Here is a 13236-nt window from a genome sequence, read left to right as displayed (position 1 = left end):
TTCAAGGCTGCTCTTCAAGGATGCCTTTCTGAGAGCACTAGAGCTGTCAGGATCCTTGTATTTCTCACGTCCCTAAACTCTGCATCCCTAAACCTCTGCGTGGAGCCTGGGGGAGTAAATCCCCTCCTTCCCCTTCCCGCCCACCGTAAGGGCAAGAGCAAGTGATGCAGTGTATACTTGCCTTTGTACTGGGCTTGATATACTGAACACACCTTCAGCTTTGTTCACTTGAGTCTACTACTAGCAGTTACTAGCAGCCAGCGCCAGCATCCTGGCCCTGTACTGTTTGTGAGAAAAGTGCAGACTTGATCAATTCAGAAACTTTGCAGTTGAGTATTGAACTGGACTTCGCAGAGGAAGGGGAAATGCTCGCTAAGGGTACCATCTAGTGGTAGTAAGAGGCAAAGACTTACAGAGCCAGCGGATTTCGATTTTGTAAAGCAAATGCCAACCCTATCGAGAAGCTGCTCATCAGCTCGTTCCTGTTCAAACAGATGATGCCACTGAGCAGGACTGGGGTGAGATCTCATGCGGCCCGGCATGTCCTAGCTGTGTGGGGTGAGGCCACACGAAGGGAATCCTTGGTCCTGCACTTTGGCCGTAACAACCCCAGGCAGCGCTACAGGTCTGGGGCACAGTGGCTGCCCCGCAAGAGTGTGTAGAGGAAACAGACCTGGGGGTATTGGTCCGTGCTGGGCTGAACGTGAGCCAGCAGTGTGCCCAGGTGGCCGTGAAAGCCAATGGCGTCCTGGCTTGTATCAGAAATAGCATTGCCAGCAGGAGCAGGGAAGTGACCATCCCTCTGTTCTGAGCCCTGCTGAGGCTGCAGCTGGAGTACTGTGCTCCCTTTTGGGCCCCTCACTGCAAGAAAGGCATGGAGGCCCTGGAGCATGTCCAGAGAAGGGCAGCAAAGCTGGTGAGGGGTCTGGAGCACAAGTCTTACGAGGAGCAGCTCAGGAAGCTGGGATTGCGTAGCCTGGAGGAGAGTCAGGGGAGACCCTATCGCACTCTGCACCTGAAGGGAGGCTGTGGTGTGGTGGGGCTTGGCCTCTTCTCCCATATCCCTAGCGGTAGGACTAGGGAATGGCCTCAAGCTGTAACAGGGGAGTTTCAAGTTGAACATTAGGAAATGCTACTCCTTCAAGAGGGTGATCAGGTGCAGAAATGAGCTGCCTGGGGAGGTGGTGGAGTCATCATCCTTGGAGCTATTCAAGAAACATTTAGACGTACTGAGGAACATGGCTTAGTGGGAAATGCTGTTGGTAGGTGAATTTGCAGTGAATCATGTTGCATGTGACAGGAGCTTATTTAGCCCCACAGTGACATTTTCTTATTTCCCTTCCCTCATATGTAGCAATGCTATGAACTGATAGAACAGGGTAAAGGAAATCATGACACAAGTAACTGCTTTCTCTCTGTAATCATGTCAGTAGTAAATTAAGAGGGCTCAGATCAAGTCCCTAGAAGCCAGGAAACTTTAACATTACAAAACATGCCTGTCTCAGCCATTCCTTACAGACAGAGTCTGCTGTGCTGTGCTCAGAGTAGAACAAATTTCACGTGTCCATTGTTCCTTGTGGCAGTTCTGAAATGTGATCTGAGACAGGCAGCACAGCTTCACCAAGGGCAGATTGTGCCTGACTAATATGGTGGCCTTCTACAGTGGGTTGACAGCATCAATGGACAAAGGAAGAGCAACTGATGTCACCTACCCAGACTTGTGCAAGGCCTGTGGGACTTGGGAGCCACATCTCATCCTCATCTCTAAATTGGAGAGAGAAGGCTTGGAAGGCTTTGCTGTTTGGGGGTGAAAGATTTGGTTGGAAGCCAGAGGGTTGTTACCAATGGCTCTATGTCCAGGTGGAGGCCAGTCGTGAGTGGTGTCCCCAGGGTTCTGTCCGGTGCTCTTCAGCATCTTTACCAGTGATGTAGATAATGGAATCAAGAACACTCTTAGCAAGTTTGCATATGACACCAAGCTGAGTGATGCAGCTGACACAATAGAAGGAAGGGATGCCATCTCAAGAGACATGGACAGGCTTGAGAGGTAGCCCGTGAGTACTTACTGTCCTTCGTGGGGTAATCATTCTTACCCAGAGATATTCTGCACCTCAGAATCCTGCTGGGCAGAGAAGAGACTTGTATTTACCAGTCTTCTGGATAAATTGTAGGAAATGTGAATACAATTCCATGGCCTCGGACCAATCCGGACTTTGGCAGCTGAAACTAGCACAGAAGCAAAGCAGAAGTACACTCCCACCTTTGTGTATTGTGCAGTTGCTAGCATCCAGATGAGGGAGAGATGACTGCTGCTGTTGTTAGAGTGTTTTGCCTGATGCAGAATGGGTTTGGCCTCATTTTGGTTAATTCTGGAGCCTGGGCTTAAAAAAAGTGCAGAAAATCACACAGCTGGGCTAAGCAGCAGGGATTTGATCCTCCCAGCCTGGGAGTGGAAGACCATCTTAAACGTTTGCAAATTGATCCCATGAGATCAATTCAAACAAATCATGGCTTCAGTGGAGAATTAAAATATTTATTAAAAATTTCCTATTCTTTGAAGTTCGATGCCGGGGAACGTGGGTCATGCCATAATGATAGCACTGCTGCCTTACAGTCCTCACACCAATGTGCTGCTCATCTACCTTGAGCAGAACAAGGTGAGACAAATGCCTCTTGTCCGTTCTTGAACTTCAGCACACACAGAAATTCTCTTGGTGTAGGTTCTATCCATGCATTTGCAATTCCAAATCTCTCCTGCAAGTCACTTCTCCTTCAAGCTATCTCCAAGCCTCCTCATTCTATAAAGGACTTACTAGCGCACAGTGCAGCAGGGATGGATCTTCTTCAGTGTGAGATAGATCTGTGTGCGTGTTAATAACGGATAAGCTCTGACAGAGATGTTCAGTGAAGTGATGGCATTTATTCAAATAACATTTGCAGAACTAGTTTGCTGAAAATTTGCAAAACCTGCAATGGAATCTCAAATGGCTTATATCTCTGTCCCCAGAATATGACTGGAAGTTCTGGTTGCTAGTATTCTACTGCTTTGGATATTGCCTAGTTAAACTAAGATGTTACTAAAGAAAATGGTGATGTTTGCATTAGGACAGTGTAATGTCTAGGACATTGATTAATTAAGATCAATACAGACTTTAAACTGCCAGCATATCTGAAATCTAGTCTGGTAAAGTGTTTCTGTTCACACCATCCTGAACAGAGCATCCCATCTTTTAGAATTGTTTTCAGCAACTGAACTGTAGATTTAAGAATAAAATGTTGAATCATACTTTATGTTCAGGAAAGGCATTTGTTCAGACAGTTGCTAGATTTTTGGACCTGTGTTCTCACTCCAATTTATAGGAGGGAGAGGAGGCTCTTTTAGTACATGTGTACCTGATGGTGAGATGAAGACACAATGGGTCGAATGTTAGCCAAACCAGTTGATTACAAATCCGAGTTGCTCAGGAGTATGGGGAAGAAGGGTGATAGAAAACGTGTAGGAAATAAAAGCAAGGAGTCTCTGCAGAAAGAAGACAGGTGGTCACCACCGTGGGTGCTGTTGATCCCAGGAACTCATTCAATCACTGCAGGGGATGGGAAAAAGCCAAGGAGCTTTGCAGCAAGCGGGCCACGGGGCAGGGAGGGGAGGGAGGGGTGCTTTTTCCCCTCAGGAAATTACTCCGTCCAAGGTTTTTTTTCTTTGGGAGTTCTTCTCCAAAGTACTTATTTTAGGGTGGGCCTTTTATCCTCCACTTTTCAGTTTCCCTTTTATTCATTCTTCTTTTCTCTCCATTGGTGTGACACCCGCGGCCCAACAGATCAGCCAGCAAGGAGTGGTGCCTTTCACACCTCCTGGGGGCTCAAAGGTTGCTTGAAATCCATGCTTAAATAACCATCCACGGTGGTGAGGAAGGAAAAAAAAGACCAGTAAGCATAAGGGAAAGCAGGGTGGGGGTAAGGGAAAGGGAAAGGTTCCACAACTGCTACAAAATATTTCTTGGGCTTGGTTATACTCCATTTGGGCAGAGTGAAGGTATTACTTACACCACACCACATCACTGCATGTTGCTCCCAAGTTACATATGAATAGAATTTTCCATCTGAGCATTTCCAAAGCAATTCAAATGCTGAGAGATATATGCACTAGTTTGGCGAGTTCAAGTACTGTTATAATCTATAGAAATTGCAAAGGATATAGTGTAGATAATGTTGCACCGAACACTGTGCTGTTGGCTTACTCTGCCCATATTTCCTCTCAGGTTGTACTGTCAGTACTGCAGAAAGCTGGGCAACATTTTTGAAAAAGTGAGCAAGATTAGTAACTGCTTTTGCTATCGAGTGGCTTCTGCCTGCTGTGTAATGCTGAATGAGTTGGGTATAGCTTAACACGCTCGTAAACTGTAGTCATCTTTCTAGAGCAAATTGTGCCTTTATTACTTTAAAAAGCCTTAAAGAATACGTGGAGTCAGAAGAAGGGCTGTGTGGAGTCTTATTCAACATCTTCATGCTGCCCAAGTGTAGGACTAGGACTATACAATAACATTACCCTGATCAGACTGTTCTTGACAAACGAACGGACATTTCACCTTTATTTATTTTGGTTCTGGGGATGATTGAGGCCGCTGTTACACTTTCTTTTTTTCTCTTTTCAATTAAACACTGGGTAGTTATCTGCTGTTGCTGTTTACCCAGCTGCCTTCTGGTTCATGAGGGGCCAGCCTTGGTGAGGCAGCCATCTGCTCTTCTTAGCATTTAGGCTTTCTTGCTTTTTAAGTACTCCCTCCTCTGTGGGACGATGGAGGCAATCGACTGGCTGGTGTACCTCTTTGCCTCTTCCCATGTGTAGCGGGGCACGTAGCCAGAATCCCTTTGTGCCTTTCTGTAGGAGACAGTGAAGGGGGTGTTCAGCAGAGTGACCAGGTGGCGGTTGGTTGAGGGGATGTATCTGACAAAGGGCCTGAGCATGAAGCTCACGATCTCCAGCAGCAGTGAGAAGTAATACAGCATTGTCAGAGGCATGGGGAGCCAGGGCTCAATTCCAAAGCCCAGCTCCTTGGTCAGCTCGTAATTTAGCTCATGTGAGGAGTGTCATCTGAGATGTAGTAGAACTGCCCCCTGATGTGTCTGGCTTTCTGTGGGACCTGCAAAGCTTTGGCCACCTGCACGTGTGCCCAGGCAATGTTCCCCACATACACAGGGTTTACTAAAGCTTCCTTCCTGGAGAAACGCAGGTAGACGTTTTTATTCAGCAGACACTTATCCAAATGACCTTGAAGAAATGGACATCCTTCTCCAAAAATGCACATGGATCTCAGGGCACAGGTCACGAGCATGCCTCCATCCTTCAACATCTGGCCATCTGCCTTCAGCACAGATTCCTCTGCCAGCCTCTTGCTCTGAGCATAAGGAAATTTGGATGTACTCTCATAAGGTGTATCTTCATCACCGTTGAAAATTGGGTCACCCTTGCAGTTTGGGCCTGCTACCTCTATGGTGCTGGTATAGATGAAGTGCTGAACATTACCACGAGCACATGCCTCTAGCAGCATCTGAGTACCTTCAAAAGAGAAATATGGGAGTTAGGAGGCATGTAGCTGAGTTAACTGAAATAGGCTCCGGCCTGGAACTTCCCAGGTTGAGAAAGGTGGACCTATTAGGTCAAGGACAGCATCTCTGGCCCGAGCTCTGCCAGATCTCCTCTCTCTACAGCAGTAGGAATCCTGTCCTGAGCTGGACATGTTCATTGACAATAGGCCTCCCCTGAACCTGTTCTAAAGTGTTGTCAGTGTAGCTGCAGAAGTTTTACAGGAATGAACATTTCATTTTAATTCTGTGGGTTGCTTTTTTATGCTTGAGTAAAATGTTGCTCCATCAACACGATGTCACAAGCCTCCATCTCATCAGTTTTTTTGCTTCCTAGGCTTAAGGATGCTCCTGGGTAGTTTCTAAGTAGGGGCAGAATTAATGTGGAACCTGATGGTTTGCTTCAAAACTTCACCCAGTGGGAGTTCAACCATCATTCAACAGGAATCAGAGGAGAGCTTGAAGAGAAAGACCTTATGTCAGAAAGACACATGATATCAGGTAATCAAAAACCTTATTAAATTAATGTGCATGCTTCCATTTATGGAATATCCTGGCTTTTGCTTTTAACTTCACTGCAGCTGCTCGTAATGTGACTTTTTGTATATATTATATTATTATATATAATATTTTCAAAATGTGGGATTTCTTACTTTCAACATCCTATCATAATGCTTGTCTCAAGGGCAGGAGAGGTAAGAGATATTTCAGTATTTTGTTTAAATTACAAACTGACTCTTTTTCCTTCTGAGTTTTGAGGCAGAAGTCACCTTATATGTTGTGCATGGTGTAATGAGAGACATTACAGATGAAAGAGACAGTGCCTTTGAAAGAGAAGATACAGCTCAGAGGTTTGAAAATCCGTGGACATGAAACAGCAAACCAAAATCAGAAAGATATTGCTAAAAACCCAGAGGATAAAATCCTGTGTTTGCAGTAAGGCACACAAGTATGTTAACAAGTCTTCTCAGTCTATTAGGACAACAACCAAAGGCAGCACAAAGCATTGCAAAGGAAAATATAGTGATAGAAGTGGTTCAAAGGAGTGAGAAATGTTGCCAGCAAAATATGGCTCCATTAATGAAGAAGGGATGGAAAGAATTTAAATTGTTAGGGCACAAAAATTCTGTTTTCCAACTTGAACAAGAAAATAAGAGATGTTGAAACAAATGCAGTGTGAATCTGGGTGAGGCTATAGGAAAAACTAAAGCAGTACAAAGAATGAAAAGTTACACAGCTGGGAATAAAGTCACATGAAAAGTAAATCCAAGCAAATCACTGTGTTTAGGTAACACACAGGCCAGGATCTTCTCAAAAAGTAATGATTAAATTACATTAATCTAAAAATTAATAGTTTAATTAACTATTCCTGCTATCAGCGCTGTTTTAAAAATGTAGGAAAGTGGAAAGGTATGTAAGAACTGGGTAAAATCAAATGGAAAGCAAGTTTAAAATAACAAACATAGCATTATCATGGCAATTGCTATCTTTTTGGGTTCAATTTCATCCGAATAAAAAGTGCTTTATTTGAAAATAAGGGTTGTGTGGTAAAACATGAAAAGCTTCTTACAGTAATGAGAATTTAAGCATCTTTCATATATCATGTCGTAAGGTAAGCCTTCCATGGACCCGATCTGCAAATTGGAATTGAGCAAAGTCCGTCTTCCTTCCGAGTCAATATTGCAAGAACAAGGACTGAACATAGACCTGAGGATCTGATTCACAGAAAGTACATTTCTGGATTACAATTACTTATTTTTTTCATTCCTTTTCTCCTAAAAATTTAATTTGTTTCCCTTCTCTTCCTAATTGGATACTCTATCCTTGAGGCTTCGTGTGAAATATGAGACAATCTCCACATCATGGCAAATTTAACTCACAATTTATTGATCTTCTCACACTTTGACATGAGGTTTGAATTTGGAGATACCACATGGGCTTGCTTTGTTGCATTTCTTTCTAGAGATCCCATTCAAAAGGCCTGAAGTGGGGAGGTTCCCACTTGAGAATATGGTTGCCAAAAGAAGGCTGACTTCTCACAGGGATTGGACCCATCCCTTACACGTTCTCAGGCTTTGCCAGCTCCCTTGAGGGATCCACTCACACCCAGATTGCTACAGTTTGTGGAATATGAGATCTAGGAACTTTCCTCTTCTGAGTATCCTATGTTTGTATGTCCAAATTAGAAGCCAGGAAGATTTAAATCAAAAATTCATTGGGAATTGAATGGATTTTTTTGTTTCTGTTCTGGTTTGTGAACATGAACATCTGGTTCCTGGACACATTTTTGTTATAAATGTTATATTTCTGGGAGAAGGAAAACTTTAATCCTACATGCTTGTGAAGTACTTAGCAGTGTCTCAGTTGGGCAGAAAGCCGAAAGAGCATCAGAGTGGATATGGAAGGGAAAAGGGAAGAGAACTTTGATATTTACCATCAGATCTTGTTGAAACAACAACAACAACAACAGATTGTAGCAGGACAAATTATCTCTCTGAACTACTCCTCCTGTATATTTATTTTTTCATACCACACAATGGATGGCTTTACAGGAACTTGCCTTTTTGACCTTCTCTCCAGCAGGGTCCTTAACAGCTACCTACTGGGCTCCAATCTGTGGTCCCTGCCAATCTGCAGCTCTGACAGACCAGAAATGAAAGGGTCTGGAAACTGAATATACAGGTGATGGGCCAGGCTGAAACAACCAAAATGCCATCCCACTGTTTTAGAATGCGTGTAAGAGCGACAATACAACTACGAAGACTACTCTCTTATTCTGGACATGGATGTGCAGTCAATATAAAAGTGTAGTCTGTAGAAATGTGTTTTGCGTATTTCTACGGAGGAGGTCCTTCATTTGTGGTAGAGAAGAACAAAGAACCAAGAAAGTTCTTCATGTCAATAAGAACATCTTCCCCATATCCTCACCTAGGAGCTGAAGCATCAGTATGCACAGAAGGCAGGCAGTGTACATTCATAGCACAGAGGGTTTGTGGATCAGAGGGATGAGGATTAACTTTTTATTTTAGGGAATATAGTGAAATTCTGTGACAGGCAGGGGCCTGAGAAAGGTGTTTTGCCCTCTCACCTGTCACGTTGACTTCCCAGAGCAGCTGCTTCTCCACGAGGCCCAGGGTATTGATGATGGATGCCATGTGGATGACGAGCGAGACCCCCTGACAGGCACAGTGCAGGAACTCCACATCACGGATGTCCCCTTCCAGGATTTTCACCTCAGTCTTGCTCTGGAACTCTGCAGAGGCAGCAGAAAACAAAGCAAAGTCCTTCCAGGGATCCTAATGTGAGTGCTGGCAGAAGTGATGGAGGGCTGTGTGCTTGCTGAAGCTGGTGAAACAGAAGGCATTTTCCAATGGCTGTAATGTCAGGGGCTAACTGCAGAGCTATAAGGCCTATCACTTGCATCACTTACCATACTTTCAGAGCCATATTCAGTGTAATTCCTTATATATATATTAAAAAAAAAATAAAATAAAATAATAAGAAATCCTTTCCACTGCCAGCAGGGACCTTCAGGTATGAAACTGATCTATTTTAAATTTCACAAGGGGAGCAGCTCTAGCTATATATGTTCTAGAGGCTGGCTTCTTATTAAAGTATTAACCCAAGCACCAAACAGCCAGACACTGTGTGCTCCCGTCTTGAAGGTGAAGAATTATCCCTCTCCACAGACTGAAGCCATGCTGCTCTGCTGGGAATCTGGTGACCTGCCTGCAGCTTTGTCAGGAGAGAGGTTTTCTCAGTGCAAACTGTGTCTTCTAAGGATGTGGTGTCTTCACAGCAAGTCCTCACCCAGATTTGTTATGCATACACTAGAGGGCTCCCCAGGCACAGACAGATGCTGTGTCTTCTTCCAGCTTCAGTGAATGTACATAAGGCAAGGACTTGATTAATTTACATAGCTTTTAACCTCAGCCATGGCTAAAATTGTGTGCATGCTACTGTTTTGTCACTGGTTCTGAAGCAGGCAGGATTTTACCCCATATCTTTAATGGAGAAACACTGACAGACACAGCTGCTGAGATGTGGAACTGAGTGTGAGATACCACTTACAGTGGTTTTCTCTCTTCATCTCATAACCTAACAGGATTTAATCCTGCCTTAGTTTAACAATTGTTCTGTCACAACAAGTCTGAGGGCCTTATTTTTTTACATCCTCTCGATCTGGAATATGGAACAAGAGCCTAATTGCTCAGTGTTTCCAAAAACTCACTAAATTTAAAGCTGCTGCTCTCCCACCGCAATCACTCACATGAACCGTCCTGTGCTCTTTAATTTTACAGAGCACACTTATTTTTTAGGGCTCTGTTTTCAGGTGGTTTACACTGATCTCTACCCGTATGGATGGAGATAGGCTTTTTGTGAAGCATCTGGTGGATTTGCTCGAACAAATATTAGTCTTTGCATAGTCCATAGAGGGATGCCCTCCACAAGTAATACTTTGTGGGGATGCACTAATCCAAAGGACTGAACTGTGTGATTTTCTCGATGTAAATTCTGACATACATGTACTTTAGAGTGGTTACTGTGGCTGGGCACGAACTAGGCAAATTGAGGGTTTTACACATGAAAATCAAAGCTCTCAGGAAAAATATAAAAGGAACTGCCTTTTATAAATCTGATCACAGAGATGATGGGTATCAGTTGTTGGAAAGCTGCGGTCCAGCTGCTTTGTGCTTTGCTTGGGCTTGCAATTGAAGTTGTGGTTATAAGAAGCTTATAAGAAGGTTATAAGAAGCCAGAAATGATGTAATGGAAATGAGAGGTAGAAAACCTGTGGCACCAACTACCTTGTTCCATACCACATTAATTCTCAACCACGCAGTACAACTGGGCAGGCCCCAGCTTGCAGCACATTGCATTGAGGGGACTCTGCCAGACTCCCTGTGGGTGTGGAAGACAGCAAATGCCACTGTTCTATATGGACTGGGTGTAATTGTAAAAGTCTCAGCAGGAAACTTGCTTCAGTAAAAGACAAGCGTCCTTGAGTGCCCTCAGCAGAAACTGGCACAAAGAGCTGCAACTTGCACATGCTCCTGTGTCTTATCAACCATGAACCTGACTCTGCACAATGTTCCAAACATAAGGTACTTGGAGACAGAAAGTGACTCGGTCAGACAGTCAGACAGAAAGTGACTCGGTTCTGCTCCTGGGTGTTCAATAAATCCAAATGTGTGCCAGTAAGCCAAAGTCACTGCAGTGAAAATATTGGAGGTGAGAAGACTTCAGCCCCACGTCTGCAGTAGCTTTGCGTTTGGAGGAGGGATTGCTGTTCTAGGGAAGGGCTTGAAGGGGAATAGTGGGAAGCTGCATCAGATGTCCTGAGCACAGGCACTTGAAGACATTTAGCTACAGAAGCTCATAGAAACAGAAGGACCAATAGTCAAAGTGCAGCAGCGTACGGCAGTTAAAACACAGCTGAACTGCATGCCAGCTGTACTTAGTGCCTGTTCGTGGGAGGAAAAGAAGGGGGAAAGAAAGCTCTGATTTTTCCTGAGCTGGTTCTGAACAACTCAGGTTCAGATAGGCATCAGGAATGTAACAAGAGCGGGAGAAGGCGGTGACTGGGCAATATTCTGGGAAGGGAAGGGGGAGGAGGGAGAAAGAGGGCACAGCTCTTTTCTGTGAACACAAAAGAACGGCGAAACTTCTGCTGCAGCCCAGCCGAACTGTGTTCACACACGCTACTGGTGCTGCCAGAGCCCATGCAGCTGCAGGCTTTGACACTGTGGGACCTGCCTGGAAATCAGAGCAGAAAGGGCTGCTGCAAAGCTCAAGGGCATCTAGCAAATCCACAGACGAATGGTGAATGAGATTTAATGAGAAGGAAGTTTCATAAAGGTCATATAAAGCCATTCTGAATGCTTGCACAATTTGCACCAGGTTTGTGGTGTAGTGTTACTACTTTTCAATGGCACTTAAGCACTTTGTAGAGAGATTGTGGCTCTTAAACGAATTATATTGGGGTATTCCATAAAGGTTCCCACAAAGGTAATGTCAGCATGGGGGAAGAATAGCTTTGAGGGTATGATGTGATGAAAGAATGCATGTCAGTTAAATGTCCAGTCAGATAGGCACTAAAGAATATGATTAGGTACCCATGTGGCTTGTTATAGAGGTGCTCAAGATCCCAGGAAATGGGGTACAGTGAAGTACAAAATAGTTTTCTGAGCTGCTTTCTCTATCACAGACTGCTGCTGACAGTGAATGTACTTCTCTTTTATGCTGTTTCCAGCCCATTCAAAGAAACAAAGTTCTGGCTTGCCCTTTGAAATGGGTCCTGTCTCTTCTGTGCATATCACAAATTTTCTGCCCTCCAAGCAACTGCAATAATAATAATCAAATTTTAAGCTAAGTTCACAGAAACCTCAGCCAGTGCTGAGAGTGCAAAGGGAAAGCCAGGCTGAAGGCAGTTTGTTTGCTGCACTATCAGTACATTGGTCTTAGTGAATCCCCAGGGCCTGGTGAAGAAAACTCTTGCTATCAAGTCTTATGACTGATTTCTATGCTGGAGAGAGAGAGAGAGAGAGAGGAATAAAGCAAAACTTCCTTGAAAGAAAATCTTTGCCAACAAAGCTGGGTTTGAGTGAGAGGTAAGGACTTCCAACCATCCACCTGAGCCAGAACCATGCATACTCATAGCTCACCATGCTCACAAGATGGTACTCACTTCCAAAACTCCAGAGTGCCTCCCTGCTGAAGGCTTTGTCCAGCAGCCGGATCTCAGCCAGCGCCTCATCTTCTTCCAGCAGTAAGCAAACAATCCTGCTGCCAAGGAACCCTCCCGCGCCAGTCACCAGGCAGCTTACCCCTGCCAGCGACATTGCTTTGGTTGCTCCTCTTTGTCTCTGTAGAGCTTTGAGTGCTCCAGTCACCTCCTGCCTGAGAAAACAAATGTGGGGCGTCAATCTCCAGAGACAGATCAAAAAACAGAAAGAGAGATTATTGGAAAGCAAACTGACCCTCACGTTAAACAACAATTTCTAAAGCATTTCTTCCTTTTGCTAGCTACTGCTACCCAGTAGTAGCCTATGCTACTTTCCCATGCAAAGTAAAATCTATTTATGAACTATTACAAACCGAGGACGTTAACTTATCTGAAAGTGCTCGACCTCAGTGCTAAATAAACCCCACAAACGTCCGCTTTGGTTCCTCCTCTCTAGCATTCAGAAGGCTGTGGAGGAGATTTGCCTGTATTTATGCACCACACCACTTTGATTCCCCTCCCTCTCACATGTCTCCTTTGCTACAAATACAGTACTTCCACCCCTCCTCTTTCAGAGTGGAATGTCCCTGGTGCAATTGGGTCTGAATACCCAATTAGACTTGGTCCTATATCCTAGGAGCAAAAATCCTTGTTCTAATCATTCTCTAGCTGTGCTTGCTTCTATAATAGTAATAAGGGAGAGAACATTAAATGTAAATAGAAGGAGTAGCTGTTTATACTATTTGCAGAGTCTTACTGGATGCTGAGCTCCCCCATTACATTAAGGGTTTCTCACTCTGTGCAAAACAGAAGATTTTTTATTTGTCTGGAATATGTGAGGCTTTTAGATTGATGAAATGGTCTAAGTATAGAGTGGTTAAATTTTAGCTGCTAGAAAATATTCACCTCTGAAATGTCTGATGTGGAAT

The 13236-nt window shown here is 44.2% G+C and overlaps 1 protein-coding gene across 1 annotated transcript; it reads right to left on the bottom strand.

The window, feature by feature from the left end:
• Positions 1-4752: 4752 nt before the first annotated feature.
• Positions 4753-12425, bottom strand: LOC306951452 (3 beta-hydroxysteroid dehydrogenase/Delta 5-->4-isomerase-like; the record flags this gene model as incomplete). The annotated part of the gene is given in 4 exon segments (XM_079541954.1): positions 4753-5078; positions 5081-5557; positions 8672-8836; positions 12272-12425. Coding segments are annotated over 4 exon segments (1122 nt in total).
• Positions 12426-13236: the final 811 nt, after the last annotated feature.

This window comes from Tetrao urogallus (genome assembly GCF_951394365.1).
Source record: "Tetrao urogallus genome assembly, chromosome: 13".
Classification (NCBI taxonomy): domain Eukaryota; kingdom Metazoa; phylum Chordata; class Aves; order Galliformes; family Phasianidae; genus Tetrao; species Tetrao urogallus.
The sequence above is the reverse complement of the archived record's forward strand: the minus strand, read 5'-3'. Positions and strand labels throughout refer to the sequence as shown.